At 52.9% G+C, this 19,306-nt stretch overlaps 2 protein-coding genes across 2 annotated transcripts in view; both read left to right on the top strand.

The window, feature by feature from the left end:
* The first annotated feature begins 2,344 nt into the window (after positions 1–2,344).
* CDC37 (cell division cycle 37, HSP90 cochaperone) lies at positions 2,345–16,904 on the top strand. The gene is made up of 8 exons (XM_034792452.1): positions 2,345–2,533; positions 8,622–8,903; positions 9,058–9,163; positions 10,694–10,809; positions 11,439–11,561; positions 12,619–12,801; positions 13,263–13,334; positions 13,670–16,904. The coding sequence occupies exons 1-8, from the start codon at positions 2,432–2,434 to the stop codon at positions 13,823–13,825; spliced, it is 1,140 nt and encodes a 379-aa protein (XP_034648343.1). The 5' UTR covers positions 2,345–2,431; the 3' UTR covers positions 13,826–16,904.
* A 2,286-nt stretch (positions 16,905–19,190) lies between these two features.
* TYK2 (tyrosine kinase 2) overlaps positions 19,191–19,306 on the top strand; it is a 33,172-nt gene continuing 33,056 nt past the window's right edge. Inside the window, exon 1 of the mRNA XM_034792216.1 lies at positions 19,191–19,275. The gene's annotated coding sequence lies outside the window, so the exon portion shown is untranslated. The remainder of the gene's footprint in view (positions 19,276–19,306) is intronic.

Raw genomic sequence — 19,306 nt, 5'->3', positions numbered from 1 at the left:
CCCTCACTGCGGAGCTGGGGAGCTCTCTCTTCACTTCAATGACGTCAGTGACATGACAAGCTGTACAAAGTGCTGCCAACAACGTATTGGGAAAAGCCAGCTCCCTTGGGTCGCTGTCAGCGGCGGGATAAACCCACCAGGAGAGGGGTTCACGCTGTATTTGGGGTTTGCTTCCCCATGTCCATTTGTCACTGCTGTCCATTCCTGACTTGGAGGGAGGCTGCTACCTGGCGCAATGCCGCTCGAGGTCAGACACAGCTTTTTCTCGTTGCTTTCCAATGAAATGCCTCTTACGGGCAGGGAGACCAGATGTCCCAATTTTACAGGGACAGTCCCGATATTTGGGGCTTTTTTTTTTTTTTAATTTGGGCTCCTATTAGCTCCCCCACCCCCGTCCCGATTTTTCATACTTGCTGTCTGGTCACCCTACTTATGGGATTGCAGGGGTGCGAATTGGGAAGCATCCTCTGCCTCTTGAGAGTAAAGGAGTCACTTCTCACCCTTCTCAGCGTCCCAGCTCTGGAGACGGCAGAGTGCCAGGGACACTGAGGAATACCCTGGGGGCCATGTCTCAACCCTGCCTTCTAGGGTTAGGAAGGGATCTGATGGCCATTCCGCCAAGGAGAATATTTGCACCCATATTTCTATGGCAGGGAGACCCCCAGTGGCTGCAGGGTTAAGTGCAGTTCTCTGTTCATATTGCAGCATGTGGTAGGGCAGTAGTTCTCAATCAGAGGTCCGGGACCTCCTTGGGGGAGGGTAACCAGAGGACAAATGTGAAAAATCGGGACAGAGAGTAGGGGGGTAATAGGAGCCCATATCAGAAAAAGACCCAAAAATCAGTACATCTGGTCACCCTAAGCCACAAGCAGGTGTCAAGGAGTCCGCCAAGCAGGGCCAGCACTAGACTTGCTGGGGGTGAGCGCAGAAAGCCAAAGCCCCACTGCCTGGGGCTGAAGCTCTGAACCCCACCACCCATGGCTGAAGCAGAAGCCTGAGCAACATAGCTCCGCAGGGTCCCTGTGGCGTGCAGCCCTGGGCAACTGCCCTGCCTGTTACCCCCTAACACTGGCCCTGGCTTTTATATGCAGAAAAACAGTTGTCGTGGCACAAGTGGGCCGTGGAGTTTTATCGCATGGGGAGGGGTCCAGAAAGAAAAGGGTTGAGAACCCTGCTGTAGGGTAGTAGAGTGGTCTGCTCCTGGTGAGAGTCCATTCCAAATCTGGCTCCAGTTCCCAAGGGGGATGACAAACCTCGTATCCTCTTGGGATCAGGGGCAGCTGCCAACTTCTCTGCCGATGGCTAGCGCCTCAGCCGACATACATGGGTGTGTCCTCCATGAAAACAACGAGGCTTTGCCTATACACACCACTTAGCCCCATGTGACAGATTAAGCCTGGGTCAGAAAAGTGCAAACCCAGCAGTTCTGAAGGCGCTTCGGTACAAACGCAGGTGCTGTCCGTGTGGGAGTGAAGTTCACCGCTTTGCTGTCCTCAGGGGAGGGGAGAGAATCGTGTTGCCAATTCTCAGGATTGTCTCGAGGGTCTCACGATATTTGGGATTTTCTTCAACGCTCCAGCTCCTGGTGTCCTCAGAATACAGGAGGATCTCAGGAGACTTTCGTCGCAGGGGAAGTTCTAGCTCTCGGGTGCGGAGAAGAGCTTGAAAACACGACCCCCCCAGGGGCAAAGAAACCCAAAGTGCAGATAAAACACCCCCCCAACCCGAGTCTGGAATGCTGCGGCTTTCCCCCCCGGCACGGCTCTGTACGGGGAGCGTAGGCCCTTCAGGGCAGGGGGCATCGCCCGCTCGGCATCGGGGCAGCGCCGGCACGGCGAGTGCCCCCATCTCAGTGGGGCTCCTGGGGGCTCCCACAACACACACAGTGAGCAGCAGTTAGCACTTGGAGGGGGGGGCTCTCCAGTACTGCCTGGGAAGGGGGGCATGGGGACCAGGCCCCTCCCCCACTCTGTCTGTCACTTTGGGAGGCTGCCCCCCTCACTCTCCTCTGTGCACAGCCGGGAAGGAGCCTCCCCCCCACAACCCCCTCAGGCTATATTTGCTGTGTGTGTAGCCCTTTAAGACCTACGCCATTTTGGGCGCGGAAGAGCGAGGGGGGGGACGCATGCGCACTGAGCGGCCGCGGGATCCGAACTCGCTCTCCCGTGCCGCTGCAGGTCCTCCTACGCACGCGCAGTAGAATCTGCGGGGAGGCGCCTGCCTCTGCTGCGCATGCGTATCTGCCGCTGCTCGGGAGTTGGCGCGCCTGGGCTAGGCCCGCGCACGCGCAGTTGCGCGGGCGAAGCCCTCCTCCCCTCCCCCCCCCGCTCCGTCAGGCGCCGGAAGTGAGTCAGCGCGAGGGCGGAAGCGGGCGTGCGGCGGCGGCTGGAGGGTTCCAGAAGAGCCTGGCCGGCGCGGCCCGGGCGGCACCATGGTGGATTACAGCGTCTGGGACCACATCGAGGTGTCCGACGATGAGGACGAGACTCACCCCAACATCGACACGGCCAGTCTCTTCCGGTGGCGCCACCAGGTGCGGCCCCCGTTCCCATGGAGACCGGCCCCCGCCCGCCCCTGGGGGGGCCCCGTTCCCATGGAGACCGGGCCCCCCCCGTTCCCCTGGAGACCGGCCCCCGCCCGCCCCCGAGGGGGGCCCTCTTGCACCCCCGGGAGGCCTGGCCCAAGGGGTCTCTGGCCTGGGCCCCCCCCCCGCTGCCCCGGGAGCGCCCCTGGCTCCAGCGGTGCCCTGGCCCTGCGGCGACCAGGCCCGTGTGGGGTTCAGCCCCCGTGCACTGGGGCCCGACGCCAAGAATCCCCCGCCCACCGCAGGAACACTGTGCTCCCCACCCGGGGTCTTCGCCTTGGGCACCCTGCGCTTGTCAGGACTTGGCCGCAAGGACGTGCCCCCCTCAGTCAGGATCCCTCCAGCCGCACAGGGCTCAGCCCATTGCAGAGACCAGCCTCCTCCGGGCATTGTTGAGAGAGGAGAGGACTGACATATTCCCCCCCCCCCCCGTGCCCCTTCTCAATATCCCCCCATCCCCCTGCGCCCCTTCTCAATATCCCCTGGATTGACTCTGACCCCAATTGGTGGGACTCCTCAGGCCTGAGACCCCTTGGAAACACCCCATTTCAGCCAAATCAGCCCCACTCTTAGTGGTGTCTCCCTCCTGTCAGCTTCCCAGAGAAAGGGAATTCCCCAGCTTCAAGGTAGATCTTCCCTGAGGCGAGACACTCCTACAAAAAAATGAGGGCGTTCTTTAAGGGGAGATCCCTTCCTTCCCAGGAGAGAGCCTCCTGGAAACCCATCTCCTCGGGTGCTCCGAGGCTTGTCTTCTCCTTAACCAGGCACCCTACATAATAATAATGAGTACATCTAGGGTACTTTGATATGGTGACTTCAACATCTGGAAAGATACTGGAACAAATGATTACACAATCAGTGTGTAAACACCTGGAGGATACCAGGGTTAGAAGGAATAGCCAACATGGCTTTGTCAAGAACAAATCCTGCCAAACCATCCTCATTTCCTTTTTTGATGGAGTTACTGGCTTAGTCGATAGGGGGAAGCAGTAGATGGGATATAGTGGACTTTTAGTAAGGCTTTTGACACAGTCAGACGTAAACTAGAGAAATGTGCTCTGGATGAAATTACCATAAGTTGGTACACAGCTGGTTGGAAAAAGCACTCAAAGAGTAGTTCAGGAGTACTTGTGGCACCTTAGAGACTAACAAATTTATTAGAGCATAAGCTTTCGTGGACTACAGCCCACTTCTTCGGATGCATATAGAATGGAACATATAATGAGGAGATATATATACACACATACAGAGAGCATAAACAGGTGGGAGTTGTCTTACCAACTCTGAGAGGCCAATTAATTAAGAGAAAAAAAACTTTTGAAGTGATAATCAAGCTAGCCGAGTACAGACAGTGTGATAAGAAGTGTGAGAGTACTTACAAGGGGAGATAGAGTCAACGTTTCTGAGGGTTGTTTCTGAGGCTGTAGATGGCGTTGTGTTCAGCATGGCTGAGGTTATGTGGCAAGTGATGTTGCTTTTCCACAATTTCAGCCTTTGCACGTCGACGGAAGCAATCTATGTAGAAATCCAGTCTGTTGTTTCGACCGTCCGGAGGAGTCCATGCAGAATCCTTTTTTTTGTAGTGCTGGTAGGGAGGATTCTGTGGGTTAGTATGCTGTTCAGAGGTATGTTGGAAATATTCTTTGAGTCGGAGACGTCGAAAGTAGGATTCTAGGTCACCGCAGAACTGTATCATATTCATGGGTCTGGAGGGACAAAAGGAGAGGCCCCGAGATAGGACAGACTCTTCTGCTGGGCTAAGAGTATAGCTGGAAAGATTAACAATATTGCTGAGTGGGTTAAGGGAACTACTGTTGTGGCTGCTTGTGGCATGTAGCAGTTTAGATAGTTTAGTGTCCTTTTTCCTTTGTAGAGAGGCAAAGTTTGTCTTGTAAATGGCTTGTCTAGTTTTTGTAAAGTCTATCCATGAGGAAGTTTGTGTGGAAGGTTGGTTTCTTATGAGAGTATCCAGTCCTGAGAGCTCATTCTTAATCTTTCCCTGTTTGCTGTATAGGATGCTGATCAGGTGGTTTCGCAGTTTCTTTGAGAGTGTGTGACACAGTCTCTCAGCATAGTCTGTGTGATATGTAGATTGTAATGGATTTTTTACCTTTAGTCCTTTTGGTATGATGTCCATCTGCACATCTACCAATGTGATATATGCCATCATGTGCCAGCAATGCCCCTCTGCCATGTACATTGGCCAAACCGGACAGTCTCTACGCAAAAGAATTAATGGACACAAATCTGACATCAGGAATCAAAATACTCAAAAACCAGTGGGAGAACACTTTAACCTGTCTGGTCATTCAGTGACAGACCTGCGGGTGGCTATATTACAACAGAAAAACTTCAAAAACAGACTCCAAAGAGAGACTGCAGAGCTAGAATTGATATGCAAACTAGACACAATCAACTCCGGTTTAAATAAGGACTGGGAATGGCTGAGCCATTACAAACGTTGACTCTATCTCCCCTTGTAAGTACTCTCACACTTCTTATCACACTGTCTGTACTCGGCTAGCTTGATTATCACTTCAAAAGTTTTTTTTCTCTTAATTAATTGGCCTCTCAGAGTTGGTAAGACAACTCCCACCTGTTTATGCTCTCTGTATGTGTGTATATATATCTCCTCGTTATATGTTCCATTCTATATGCATCCGAAGAAGTGGGCTGTAGTCCACGAAAGCTTATGCTCTAATAAATTTGTTAGTCTCTAAGGTGCCACAAGTACTCCTGTTCTTCTTTTTGCGGATACAGACTAACACGGCTGTTACTCTGAAACTTGTCAAAGAGTAGTTGTTAATGGTTTGCTGTCATCGGGGGGGGGGAGGGGGGGGGAAATATCTGGGCGGGTCCCACAGGGGTCCTGAATCTAATATTGTTCAATAATTTCATTAATGACTTGAATAAGGGAGTGTAGAGTGTGCTTATTAAATTTGTGTAGGACATCAGGCAGAGAGGGATTGCAAGCACTTTGTTTTGAATTCTAATTTTATCATCCAATCTTGACACTTTAGAGAATGGATCTGTAATCAACAAGATGAAATTAAATAAAGACAAGTGCCAGGTAATGCACAGTTACAAAATAGAGACTAACCGGCTAGGTGGTGGTAGCTGAAAAAGGATCGGGGCATTATAGTGGATCACAAATTGAATATGAGCCAACAATGTGATGCAGTTGCCGAAAGGGCTAATATCAGTCTGAGGTGTAGTAACAGGAGTGTTGTATGTAAGACATGGGAGGGAACTGTCCTGCTCTACTCGGCATTGGTGGGGTCTCAGCTGGAGTACTTTAGGAAAGATGTGAATAAATTGGAGAGGGTCCAGAGGAGAAAAGATTACAAACCCTGCGCATGTATAGTCTTGAGGAAAGAAGACTCGGGGGGACCTGATAATAGTCTTCAAATCTGTTAAGGGCTGATGAAGAGGATGGTGATTCAATGTTCTTCACGCCCACTAAAAGTAGGCCAATAAGTAATGGACTTAATCTGCAGCCAGGGAGTCTTAGTTTAAATATTAGGAAAAACGTTCTACCTCTAAGTGTAGTTAAGCTCTCAAATAGGCTTCCCAAGGGAGTTTGTGCATTCCTCGCCATTGGAGGGTTTTAAGAACAGGTGGACAAACACCTGTCAGGGATGGTCTAGGTTTACTTGGTCTTGCCTCAGCACGGGGGCTGGACTTGGTGACCTCTTAAGATCCCTTCCAGCCTGATGTTTGTATGATTTTTTTATCAAGAGATCTCTGTGATCCTCCAGCGGAGGGCTGATTTATATCCCCTTAGTACAGAAAGAGAAACTGAGGCACAGAGCATGGAAGGGAATCGCCTGCGATGGTGCAGCAAGGCAGTAGTAGTGTCTAGACTAGAACTCCGGAGTCCTGACTGCGAGTCCAAGAGGAAACCCTGGGGCTTACTGTCTCCATGTGCTCTCTTGTGAAATCACAGGAAGCTGTCTGGGCAGAAATCCATTCCTCAGTCTCCCAGTAACTAGTCACTCTGGACTTGGGAGCCAACAGAAAGGAAAACCAATGTCATGGCCTTAACTGACTCTGATACCGGTAACGCCAGTGCGTGGGTGCTTTAGGAGCTGTGGTGGACACTAGCCAGCAGACTAAGGCTTCAGACAGGCAGGTGTGGTAAGGCATGTGCTAAGTCCCCATGTATTTGTAACTGGTTCCAGTTTAACAGATGAGGCATTGAGTCAGCCTTACCTGCCTTCCTTGGAGAATAAATGAGCTCTGGCTGTAGTGTGTGAATGCAAAGGCTTAGTTTCTGGTCCGTCACCTGGTCCATCACCATTTATTGGGGCTGGGAACCCACCCTGTTGGCTCAGGGAGTTCTGATCTTGTTTGAGTGGCAAACCCTGGGGAAAATACAGTTTTATTCTGGATAAGATGGGGGCTTTTCACCTCTGTTACACATGTGGTATAGATACGAAGATAAATCGGTCTCTCAAAGGTCCTAGAATGCAGGCAGTGCACTTTGCCTTTTGTTCTTCCCTTGGGAATTCCAGGGATCTGAGCAGGGAGTGCGATGCTGAGGTCCAATAATGATTCTGCAACTCACTCGTGCTGAGCAACTCATTTCACTCCCCTCCCTCAGTTTCCCTATCTGTAAAATGGGGATAATACCTGTTAGAGGGAGCTGCGACTTGGGGAGCTGAAGTTTTGGTGGCTAATTGAGGAGTGTTTTGGTAATCTAAAGCACTACATAAGTACTAAGTACTGGGAGACAATGGAGAAATAAAACGTGATCTTGTTAAAACCCTCCTTCCCTGAGTGTTGTGCATCCCTACTTTAAGAGCGCATGTTGAGTGTGAGTAACTGTCTCAGCTTGGGTGTTCTCCCTTCAGACTAGCATGTTACGCACAGGAAGGAAGGAAGGATTTCTGCTCTGTGTGGAGAAATAGATTTTTCTCCACATGGAGAAGAAAATGGGAATTCAGCTTTTGTTTTCCAGGCTCAGAGGAGAAAGAAATTGTTCTCCCAACAGCCACAACAAGAGGCATGTCCAGTCAACAGGAAACAAAATCCTAAGGATCTTAGAACCCTCTTGAAAACATTGGCCTGGAAGGGAAACCCTGACTGTGAAACACAGCAAACGTGTTCAGTAGTTAACTGTTGGGTCTCTGGAAGGAAGGCAGCATTAGGATGCCTATAGCTAGGGGACACAGACTGAAACAGAACAGGGGGCAAATTTGAGTTGAAGATCAAGGGAATCTCCAGCACTGTGAGCCTAAGGGAGGTGGTAGAAACTCCATTGCTTGAGACAGTTGCACCTAGATTAGACAAAGCCAGAAGATTGTACAGTAGTGAACAGCCTACTGTTGGATCGTGGGTGGATGACGAGGGGGTCAATAGGACTCTTCCACCTCTTAATTTTCAGCCAATACAAATTGATACTGCAGAGGAGAGGAACGTTCATTCTCCTACAGAGTCGTTGCTACGGCTCCTGGGTTAACACTGATTTCCTGCATCGCGTGCTCTGCCAAGCGTAATGGGAGTCTCTGCAGATGTGCCAAGCCCGCGGGAACCTCTAACTACTAAGTGGTACTGAGCTCTAATTTAGCAGCACAGGGTGACTGTGTGTGAATGTCAGTGCAGCATAGAAGAGAGACAGCTAAAAAGTCTGATTAAACCATAAAGCTCCAACAGGCTAGTTGCAATGAGTGAGAGGTTGAGAGTTCAGCTCTCTACAGAGGCAAGAAACTAGCCACACCCTTGGTGATATTGGGATTAAGCAAAAAATTGATGAGTTGGAAAGCATGATAGTACATGTAGGCTAACCCTTCTTTGGCATAGAAGATACTGTCCTGTTGGTGTGACCCACGCAGCTCAGCATGTCCGTTACTGTTCTGTTAGATCCTATCAGCCCAACGATCATCTCTTGGGTGTGGGACATGAGGCAAGGAGAGGGGTTCCCACTGTTACTCAGACTGTCGGTACTCTCCTCTTTGCCAGTGTATCAGTTGGCTCTTCTATTCCAAGAGCAAGTGATGAAGAGTGCTTTAAAAAAGCTGTAAATTGATCTCTGCAGGCCCGAGTGGAGAGGATGGAGCAGTTCCAGAAGGAGAAAGAAGAGCTGGATAAAGGGTGCAGGGAATGCAAACGGAAACTAGCCGAGTGCCAAAAGAAAATGAAGGAGCTGGAGGTGGCAGACACGGAGAGCGGGAAAGGGGAGCTGCAGAGACTTCAGGCCGAAGCGCAGCAGCTGAGAAAAGAAGAGAAGAGCTGGGAAAAGAAGATTGAGGAGCTGAGGAAGAAGGAGAAGAACATGCCCTGGAATGTGGACACCCTGAGCAAAGACGGCTTCAGCAAGGTTGGTCTGAATGGTGCCTGGTGAGGGGAAGGAGCAGGGTGGGTTTCTGGCTGAGAAAGCTGCCTTGTGAACATGGCAGCAGAGCTGTCGTGGTGGAACCACAGCTGGCCATGCAGCAGCGCCACGAACTAGTCTCCTCTCTCTCTCTCTGCAGAGTGTTGTCAACGTCAAACCTGAAGAGGAGGACGAATCGGAGGAACAAAAAGAGAAGAAACACAAGACGTTTGTGGAGAAGTACGAGAAGCAGATCAAACATTTTGGTGAGTTAGCTGGCTGCAAGCACAGGGCTCCCGGCCAGTCTAGGGGATGAAAGCTTCAAAAGTTCCTCTTGACTTAGAAAAGGGCTCTGGGTTAGCGAGGCTGGGTGAGACTCTCCCAGCAGGGTGAGGGAAGTGATCACAACATAGTTGGATTCCATGCTATCTGGGTCATGTCCGCAATACCCATCTTCTCCCGTGCTGTAGACTTAGAATGGAAAGACCTGCAGCTGGAGAGACCCATGTTCAATGTGTCGGGTGAGGGGCAGCGGAGTGTTCTCCAAGGGGGTCCCTACCTGTGAAACTCCTTTCAGATCCATGTGTAAAAGGCACCAATAAGCCAGTGATTTCCTAACACATCCCACTTCTGGGGCTTGCTTTTATCCTTAACTTCACTTCAAAAGCCCTACTGCAGGACTGTACCAACCAACATCCAGCTGTAGCACGTAGACTCTCTCCTGAACGGCTCTTCTCTTGAGTCCCACCCCCGACTTTGCTGGACCTTCTCTGCCTCCTCCTAACTCTTCACTACCTTCATAGTCCTGAATTAGAGCTTTTCTCAGGTGCCCTTCACCAGAACTCTGGAGCAGCTCGTACTAGCACATCTGTCCCCCCCCACAATCCTGTGCGGAAGGGAAATGTTATCCCCATTTTACAGATGTGGATCTCAAGTACAAAGGGATGAAGTGACTTAGCCAGGGTCACATGGAGAGTCTGGCGGAGCCAAGAAATGACCCCAGATTTATTGAGTCCCAGTCTAGTGCCTCCCCACAGACCCGTCTTTTCTTATGAGACCCTCTTGGTCTGATGGGTCAGGTGAGTCAGCAGGTTAGCTCTGTTGCCACATCATCGGGTCCTGTAGTGGATTCTGCCTTCATAATCCTGCTGCTTGGATACCAGTCATAGGCCTCTAATAAATATGCTTGGCAAATTCAGCTGGGTGTTCTTCGGTTAAATTCCTACAACGTTCCTGTCCCAGTCTCTCATTCCCCGCCCTCCCACCCCATCTAAAGACCGCGCGCCCTGCCGTCATTAGGCCTGTTGCTGTGAAATGCAGCCAGGAGGAGAAGTTAATCCAAAACTCTGTCCCGTGTTTGATCTGTCCTAGGTACTTAGGTGGCCCCTTGACCTTGGAGATGGTGAGGTGCTCAGATACCAACAGAGCCTCGCCTGTGGCAGCCTAGAGCTGCTGGCCCAGCTGCACAGATAAGGAGCTGAGGCACAAAGGCCCAGATCCTCCGGGGTGTTTATCTAAATACCTAAGACTAAGTGGCTTGGCCAAGGTCACACACAACCTGGAGCAGAAGAGGGAATTGAACCTAGGTCTCCCAGTCACAGGCGAGTGCCCTGACTACACCACCACCTTTCCCCTCCAGCAGGCGTAATCCTGCCTCCTAAAATGCCACTGATCCTCTCTAGCCCTGTCAAGGCTCCGCTCGAAACGGTGAGCAACAGCTTGGTGGGTGGGCTCTTCTTTCTGACCGTGTGGCAAGGTGACTGTCTGCTGCTAACCGTGGCTCTCCTGCTTTGAAGGGATGCTGCGGCGCTGGGACGACAGCCAGAAGTATCTATCTGATAACCCGCATCTGGTGTGTGAAGAGACCGCCAATTACCTGGTCATCTGGTGCATTGATCTGGAAGTGGAAGAGGTGAGGCTGCTGTTTCGCCAGGAGTTGTGACTGCAGCCTGAAATGCTGAGAGCAGCCAGGGATCAATCCTGTGTGCCCTGCTGAGTTCTGGCCCATTCACGTTTGAGGTGGGCCAAGCTCTTTCCCATTAGAGTCCCTTCCCTAATGGACACCTCATGGCATAGCGAGCCTGTGCTGGGGGAACAAGACCTGGAAAGCTTGTACCCAGGTGGCTCCATGCCACTCTAGTCCATTAGTTTCCCCCGTCAGTACTGTTGTTCCAGCAGCCGTTCATCTGATCCACTAGCTGCTCGTTCTCTTCCTGAGTCAGCCTTGGTTGTCTTGTGGCCAGCTGCCCCCCTGGGAGCAAGTGTCTTTCAAAGACGGCTTCCTCCGTTTGCTTAAAGATGGCGCTGACACTTGAGAAATCCCGGCAGCTGAGTCTGGAGGGGAATGGACCAAGAGCTCAGACTGCAGTGGACGCTTGGCCAGCCAGTGTCCTCTTTCCACTTGCACCCTGAGTAACAAGGGGCCAGGCTGCAGCAGCTGGCGTCGTGGGGTCTGTTGGGATGTGAGCACGCCCTCTGCTGGCGGTGCACCGCACAGCGCAGTCCTTAGAGCCACAGACGCCTTTCTCTTCCACCTCCTAGAAACACGCCCTGATGGAGCAGGTCGCCCACCAGACCATCGTGATGCAGTTCATCCTAGAGCTGGCCAAGAGCCTGAAGGTGGACCCCAGAGCTTGTTTCAGACAGTTCTTCACCAAAATCAAGGTGAGTTCCAAGTCCCCTTCAGCTGAGCCGTTTTCTCCCCATTTCCTCCTCTCACAGGTGGCCTGCAGTCCGGAGGAATGCGGTGGACAGTGTGGGACTCGCTGCCGCGGAGTGTTGGTTAGGTCAGGAACTTAGCAAGATTCCCAGGGGAAATGGACACACGGATTCCTGGAATATCCCAATTTCTAACAGTTCCTGCTAAGGATACAAACCTGCTTCAGGGTGTGCGACAACCTCTATTAGAAGTTAAGAAGAGACTTTCACGAGGCAAATTACCCCACGTCTACACTGTCCTCTGCAGCTTCCGATTCTGGCAACTGTCAGAGACAAGCTACTGGGCTAGGTGGACCTTAGGTCTGAGCCGGTCTGGCCATTCCGATACCACGTGGTGGCATCCTTCTTCGTTCTCAGTCTGCCCGCGCTGGAGAGAGGGGGCCCAAGGCCCACTCAGGAGTGGGGTTTAAATACAGCCTGACTTTGCCCAGCTTCCCATGCCCAGTAATGGGAGTTGTGGCTGGGGTCACTGCTGTGGCTAATAGCTAAAGCCGCAGATCCTTCTCCTTTGTCGCTGGGCCATCTGAAAGACACTTGGGGAGCTGCCTCCTGAGAGCTCTGTGCCCGGAGGGCCCCGAGCTCAGAGAACGCGTTGTTGGACTGTCAGTTTTATCCCTCCTACTAGCTGGACTTTCTCGTGCCACCTGCTGCTTGTGCTCTGCCATCTCCTGCCTGTGTATTTGTGGCACTGTGCTCACTCCCACAGCAATGGGTTGTGGGGACACTGCAGGAGGAGAGAATGTCTCTGTTACAAATGCTTCTGAGCCTTCCGTCCTCCTACAGCAGGTGGCTTTTAATGAAGGATGCACGTGGGCTAATAGCAGCACTTCCCCTCCTCCCAGCCCTGCAATTAGCCTGACTGAATGGGGGTGTGGCTACACTGGTGCGTAATCTGGGTTCAGCCCTGTCTCACATGCCTGGCTGGAGCCTGTGCCACCTCGGCTCCTTCTTTGTTAAGTCTGGCCTCTAACTCTGCTACCCTGCTTCTCCCTGCTCGTTGCAGACGGCCGATCAGCAGTACATGGAGGGGTTCACCGACGAGCTGGAGGCCTTCAAGGAGCGGGTGAGAGGCCGTGCCAAGGTGCGCATCGAGAAAGCCATGAAAGAGTATGAAGAGGAGGAGCGGCAGAAACGGCTGGGCCCGGGCGGGCTGGATCCCGTGGAGGTGTACGAATCCCTCCCGGCTGTGAGTAGCCTGATCGCTGCGCTCTAAGCTAGAGCAGCTGGTGTCGATCTCGCGTCCCGGCTCCTACTTAAAGGGGTTTCCTTCCCGCTCCCTAGCCTGTCTGATGGTTTATTCCCTGCACCCCCAGGTCGGAAAGCCCTATCCCCATTTTACAGGTGGGGCACTGAGGCACAGGGAGACTGTGACTTGCCCAAGTCTGACAGAGCAGGGAAATGAACCCAGGTCTTCCAAGACCCCGGGCTAGTGCCCTGGCCACTGCACCACCCTCTAAGGGAAATGGGCAAGGTGGCATTCCTCTCCATGCCCCGGGGCATGGACGGGTCACTGCGGAGTGCCTCCATTGCCTTCCTAGGCCTTGTATCCTAGCTGAGGCGTGAGCTCCTAGGCACTGTCCATTGTGTGGGGCCCTGGAAGGGGCCCTGTCCCAGACCCGCTCACCAGGCTGCCCTCTCCTCCCCCAGGAGCTGCAAAAGTGTTTCGATTCGAAAGACGTTCAGATGCTGCAGGATGCAATCAGCAAAATGGAGCCTGCTGTGAGTATCCCTTGGGTGGGGAGGACACGGGGCCTAGGTGGGGGCCTAGGGTGCCTGGCTCTTGACGCACAGGAGAAGAGCCATCAGCTTTCTGTTGCTGTGAATTGGGGTCCGTTCCCAGGCACATTAACGCATCTTCCTGTGTAGCTATTGGCTTCTTCCCAAGTCACTGATCTCCAGCCAACCCAGTGGCAATGAGCCGTTGGCTGAAGGCTGCAGTGCAGTGTCTTGCAGGGGATGGAGGTGGGTTTGGGGAAGTCTGGGAGGAAGCAGAGAGCCGTGGAGCGAGTGCTGTGCTAACCTCCCTTAGCCCCCATGCGCTGTCTGCGTTCCAGGAAGCAAAGTACCACATGCAGCGCTGCATCGATTCTGGGCTCTGGGTGCCGAATGCCAAGACGGCGGAGGGAGCGGAGAAGGGAGGCGAGGAGGCGGAGGCTGTCTACGAGGAGGTCAAGAAGGAGAGCAGCGAGGAGGAGAAAGGAAACCCATGAACTACGGCTGGAAATGCGTAAAGCAGACTGTCCCCTCACCTCTCCCCCACTGCCACCATCCTACCCCCTCTCGCCTTCCTCTCTCACCCGATTATCCCTCAGGATGCCACATGCTTTACACACGTAGACACTTTGTGAATGTGTGAGCTGCTTGCTGGCTCTTTGTATCCAGCGCCAAGCCTTGGCTGCCTTTGGGGAGCAGCCGGAAGCCCCTGTGTTAGCAGTGGGGAAGTCCCAGTCAGTTACTCCAGTGAGCCGAGAGCTCAAAGGGACTTGGCATAGGGCAGTTTAGGTTCCAGGTCTCACTCTGGTGATGCCAGGCAATGTAATAGTTACACATGTGCTGTCGTATCTTTCTGTGGGTGCCCAGTAAGGCTATTACATGAATAAAGAGATTGAAGTAGCTGAGCGTGGAGGGGACTTGCTGGGGGCAGAGTGGTGTGAGCTGCTGGGCTTTTGTTGTGGCTTCTGAAAAGAGAGAAATCGACCTAAGAAGTTGTCCCTGGTGCTGGGAGTTACGTTGCAGGCCAGCCTGAATGCATTGGCCTCCCTAGTCTGCAGGAGCCCTTGGTGGCCAAAACAAACTGTATGGGCTGCCGTGGCACCTGGCAGGGCCTGCAGGCAAACGCACCAGCCACCCTGCACCTCGGCCATCTCCCGGCCCGGAGGAGTGGGCTGTGCTGTGAATGTGCCTGAGGCGTAGGCCCGGCTGTGCTGACGGCACTGTGGGTCAGCAGTCTCGTGCTTTCCTTACCAGCTGCCTGGCTGTCTAGCATTGTCCCATGCTAAGGTGACCGTTTCACCAGTAGGACGGGGAGTGCACAGGGCATGGCGCCTACGCCCAGTGGCAGGGGGACAGCGGACCTACACCCTACAGTGATGAGGACGCACCGCTGGGTACCAGGAGAGCAGAGCTTGGCTGGCTTGGCCATGCTGTGCCCAGTGGCTCTGTTATTTCTGGTGCTGCTGTGAACTTCTCCAGGGCCAAACTCTGGCTCAGTGCCCCTGGGCTCAGAAGGGCTGCGGGTAACCGGCCTGCCTTGCCGCATTCAAAGGGGGAGAGCCCTGGGAAGTGCCAGTCTACCCTGGCACAAGGCAAAACCCACCTGCATTTTAAGAGGTGAATCCCATGCCTGGGTGGGGCAAAGCAGGGAGCTGGCGGTAGAGTATCGATGGGCTTAGGGGTGCCAGGTTGACTCTGGTCCAGCCGGGATCATGCTGTGCTGACTCCACACCAAAACTTCCTTCTGCAATTCCTTGGCCTTGGGCCAGGCCTTCCCCATGGGTGGGAAGGGCTTGGGCATTAGGCCCAGGCTCTGCTGGTTCCGCCCAGTGCATGTTGACTGGGCTCCAAGCACAGAAAGGCTCTGCGCCAGCAAAGACCTTTGGGAAGCCGTCTGTCCCCCCCCGCAGCCGGCATCAAGGGGGGTGAGACCAAAACACCCAGCGAAGGGGGTGGGGCACGAACTCGTCTGCACAAACGGGAGAGAGGAGGTGGCGCAGCTGTCTGTGCATTGGAGCGTCCTTCCCCCGCTGCTGCCAGCCAGGTGTCGGGGCACGCTCAGAACATGGTCACACCAGGAAGCTTTGAACAAGGGGGGGGTTAACGAGCTGGCAGGGCGGTAAATCAGCATATGCCCACGAGTGGCCCTTGCTGTGTCCTGGCGGGAGAGCTGCGGTGGCTTTTTTTGCTGGTAGGCTAATGGCCCAAGGAGGCAGGCTGCAGATGAGATGGGGACCCTAGGTCACTAGCTTCATTTCCTGTATTTTCAGAAGCTGCCAGGAAGGGAAACAACTCGACTGACCGAATAAAGGCATTTATTATCCGACTCCCTAGCTTCGGCTGGGACTCCATGTACTACAAAACACAGTAGCTGTTGTGTACCCAGAGCTAGTGCAGTGTGGGTGCGGGGAGGAAGGTTGAGGGGGAAATATATGTATCAGGGATTTGGGGTCACACAAATAGAAATTTCTGAGCGAAACGCTGGACAAGTGAAGTGTCCCCTGGCTTGTGTGTGGTAGGTGGTAGGTACCAACAATACCTGTGGGGACAGATCCCCTGAACAAGTCTGTTCCCTTCTCCGTGCTTCCATTTCCCCATCTGTAAAATGGAGATAAAATGTTCTCTCCCCCGCCTTAACTTCCTGGCCTGAAGGCCCCATGGAAAGTGTGACTGGTTACAGGGTGAGATTGGAAAACATGCAGTGCTACAAATCAACACCTCACGAGCCAGCTGGCAAGATCTGTGCCCGAAGGCCTAAAACCTGCATTTAAAAGTTCTCCGGCCCTTCTTGGAGCCAGAGGGGGTCTGCTTGGTGATAGCATGAGCCTTGGCATGAAGAGTGACAGGCCAGCGAGGTCTTGGAGACACGATCCAAATCCGCCTTCACCCAGCACTCCTGGGGGGTTCTGGCTGGAGGATCCGGCAGTGGTGAGTGAGCAGAACAGCGGCCCAGCCAGTGTGACGTTCGTTCTGTGTCATGTTGTGAGATGATGATTCTCTACAGCAGGCTCCATTGTTATGTAGTGAGCTCCTAGCCAGCTGCGGAGACAGAAGCAGCTTCAGACTCTTCAGTTTTCACCACTGCTTCACTCTTCTCACAAGTGCCTCCCCTTTCAGCCTTTCCCTTGATTCTATTCTTCATGTTTTTATAACCTCTCCTACACCAATGGCTTCCACCCCTCCCGGCCCCTGGGCCTCTTTCTAGATGTGAAAGTGAAGGCAGCTCCTTGCCAGCAGGGTGGGCGGATGTGTGGGTGGCTGTGAAAGTCCTTTGCACTGTTTGGAATGATTCATGGCCCAATTCCAAACTCAAGAGAAGTTGGTCTCTGGGAGATGGGGGAAGAATCAGGGAGCTGGCAGGAATGTGAAAACTCCCAGAGGCTATTCTAGAACCCAAGGCCATTCTGTCACTTGCTAGCGCTAGTGCGTAGCTACACGTCCGCTCCTCTAATCCAGACTTTGGCACGACTCTAGCCCCCGTCTTTTGTATTGGGAACCTGGTTTTTAAGAGCATGAATGAATGTATAAACCTGAATCAGTCGTCTTGGGCCTTTACAATATACCTGCCTAGCTTATTGTTCCTTATTTCTATTATTGTAGTATCTAGGAGCCCTCCCCCTCCATGGAGCAGGACCCTACTCTACAAACACAGAACCGAAGGGGGAGCCCTTCCCCCAAAAGCGGACACTGTCAGCATAAGACGAGCCGCCAGGTGACAACAGAGAGGGGTGTAGAAGGAAACACAGCTTTGGTCAGCATGACATGCAGTGCTCTCAACACCCCAGATTCATTTATTGTTTTGGCCTCATGCCTACAACCAAAAGCGCACTCTTCGGAGGGTGGTGAGGGAGGCCAATGACCTACTTTGGGGTTGTTCGTAGAGAGCCCGTCCTGCACAGGAGTGGTGTGGAAGAAAGCACAAAGGAATTGATTTGCTGCTTGTTCCAGCCCGTCAGTGAACCGTCCCTCGGGCCAGGATGGGAATGTGGGTTGGTGAGGTCAAAGTCTGAGTTTCTTTGGTTGCCATCACTTAAATTATGTACCCCATCAGTGCATAATAACCCTGTATTCAATTGCTACGCCATGGAGGCTGGGGAGAAAAGGAAGAACATTGCTGTCTTAGCTAAACTGCAATACAGGTCGTTCTAACATCCTGCCTCTGCTGAGAAGTGCGCTGGCCTTTCTGATGAACCGTGAGCAGTTGCTGTTGGACCGTCCAGGTGGAGCTGTTGACAGCCAAGCTCTGAGGAATGAGTAGCTGCTAATAGATAATTTCCTTCAGCTGAAGCGTGGTGGCTTGAAATTTACACTTCTCTTGCTTGGACTGAACTTTCCTGCTACTGTGATGCTGCGGTATAATAGCTGGATTCACATCCAAGCAGAGCTTCATTGTGGGCAAATGAATAAAATCCACCACATCTTAATGACGAAGCTAGAATCCAACGCATGACCCTCTCCCTGGGGCTGCTGTAGAATCTCCACTTCTCTACCTGTAGGCTAAGAGCAGGGCTCACTAGAACCATCTGCCGTTTTAGTTTATCTAACATTTCATAGATTCTAGGACTGGAAGGGACCTCGAGAGGTCATTGAGTCCAGTCCCCTGCCCTCATGGCAGGACCAAATACTGTCTAGACCATCCCTGATAGACATTTATCAACCTACTCTTAAATATCTCCAGAGATGGAGATTCCACAACCTCCCTATTTCTTTTCCCAGTGATTCACCATAAGCGCTCCCACCCATCTACAGCACATGAAACCCTGACCCTAGAAGTAGTCGCTGCACCTTAACAGCGGCTCGCTGGTTGCACCGACTCCCTAAGTCAGAACAAAGTGTCTTCTCTCGTTCTGTGTGTGGGCTCAAGTGATGGTTTGCACTGCTACAGTCTCTCTATTGTCAATATGGCAATGGATTGGTCAGGCTGGGATTCAACTCCTCTCATTTCGCCGAGAAACTGCAGAACTGGAATTAATTTGCAAACTGGACACCATCAAATTAGGCCTGAATAAAGACTGGGAATGGATGGGTCATTACAAGAGTAATTTTCCCTCTGCTGATACTCACACCTTGTTGTCAACTGTTGGAAATGGGCCACCTTGATTGCATTGGTCTCGTTAGCACCACAAAAGTAACTTTCCCTCCCTTGGTAGTCACCCCTTCTTGTCAATTGTTTGAAATGGGCCACTTCCATCTTCATTGAACTGGCTCGTTAGTACTGACCTCCTGCACTTGGTAAGGCAACTCCCATCTTTTCATGTGCTGTGTATTTATACCTGCCTCTGTATTTTCCACTCCATGCATCTGATGAAGTGGGTTCTAGCCCACGAAAGCTTATGCCCAAATAAATGTGTTAGTCTCTAAGGTGCCACAAGGACTCCTCGTTGTTTTATCTAATGTCTCTGTGCCTCCGTTTCCCCCTCTGTAAAAGGGGGACACGAGACTGCCCCTGCGGATGGGAATGCTGACGTTTAATGTTTGTAAAGTGCTTTGAGAGCCTTTCATGGGGGATTTTGCATAATTCATCTTGTACCGTTGTTGTTGAAAGCTCGGTGTGACACAAGCTCTTGGGCATTGACACTGCCAGCACCTGCCTGGCTATTGCAATGCGCCCCGGCGGGGGCACCGAACCGCACCCACCTGTGCCCAGCGCCCCAGGGACCCTACACCGACCCGGCCCGGCTGCATTCCAGCTGTGAACGGGGCGGGGCCGGCTGTGGCAGCCAATGAGCATCGCCCCCTCTCCTCTGTGGGCGGGGCGCGTCCGTTTCTCCCCCCGCCCCCCACCCGGGCCTGGCCGCTGGGGCGCGCGCCGCCAATGGGCGGGCGGGACGTGCGACCGGCCAATGGGAGCGGGCGTCTCATGGGCCCAATGGGAGGCGGCCTCACGGCTGAGCCGGGGGAGCTGGAGCGGCGGCGGCTGGGCGGGGAGCGCGACCCCGGAGCTGGGGTAGGTGGGGGCGGGAGATGGGAGTGGGGGG

Source organism: Trachemys scripta, chromosome 16, assembly GCF_013100865.1.
Source record: "Trachemys scripta elegans isolate TJP31775 chromosome 16, CAS_Tse_1.0, whole genome shotgun sequence".
In the NCBI taxonomy this organism is placed as follows: Eukaryota; Metazoa; Chordata; order Testudines; family Emydidae; genus Trachemys; species Trachemys scripta.
This window is presented reverse-complemented; position numbering and strand designations above follow the sequence as displayed.

Bases quoted from the DNA above. Each gene is read 5' to 3' on its own strand.
- CDC37 (XM_034792452.1), top strand. From the start codon at position 2,432: ATGGTGGATTACAGCGTCTGGGACCACATCGAGGTGTCCGACGATGAG. The intron at 8,904-9,057 runs GTTGGTCTGAAT...CTCTCTCTGCAG, and splicing joins GCAAAGACGGCTTCAGCAAG to AGTGTTGTCAACGTCAAACC. The intron at 12,802-13,262 runs GTGAGTAGCCTG...CTCCTCCCCCAG, and splicing joins TGTACGAATCCCTCCCGGCT to GAGCTGCAAAAGTGTTTCGA.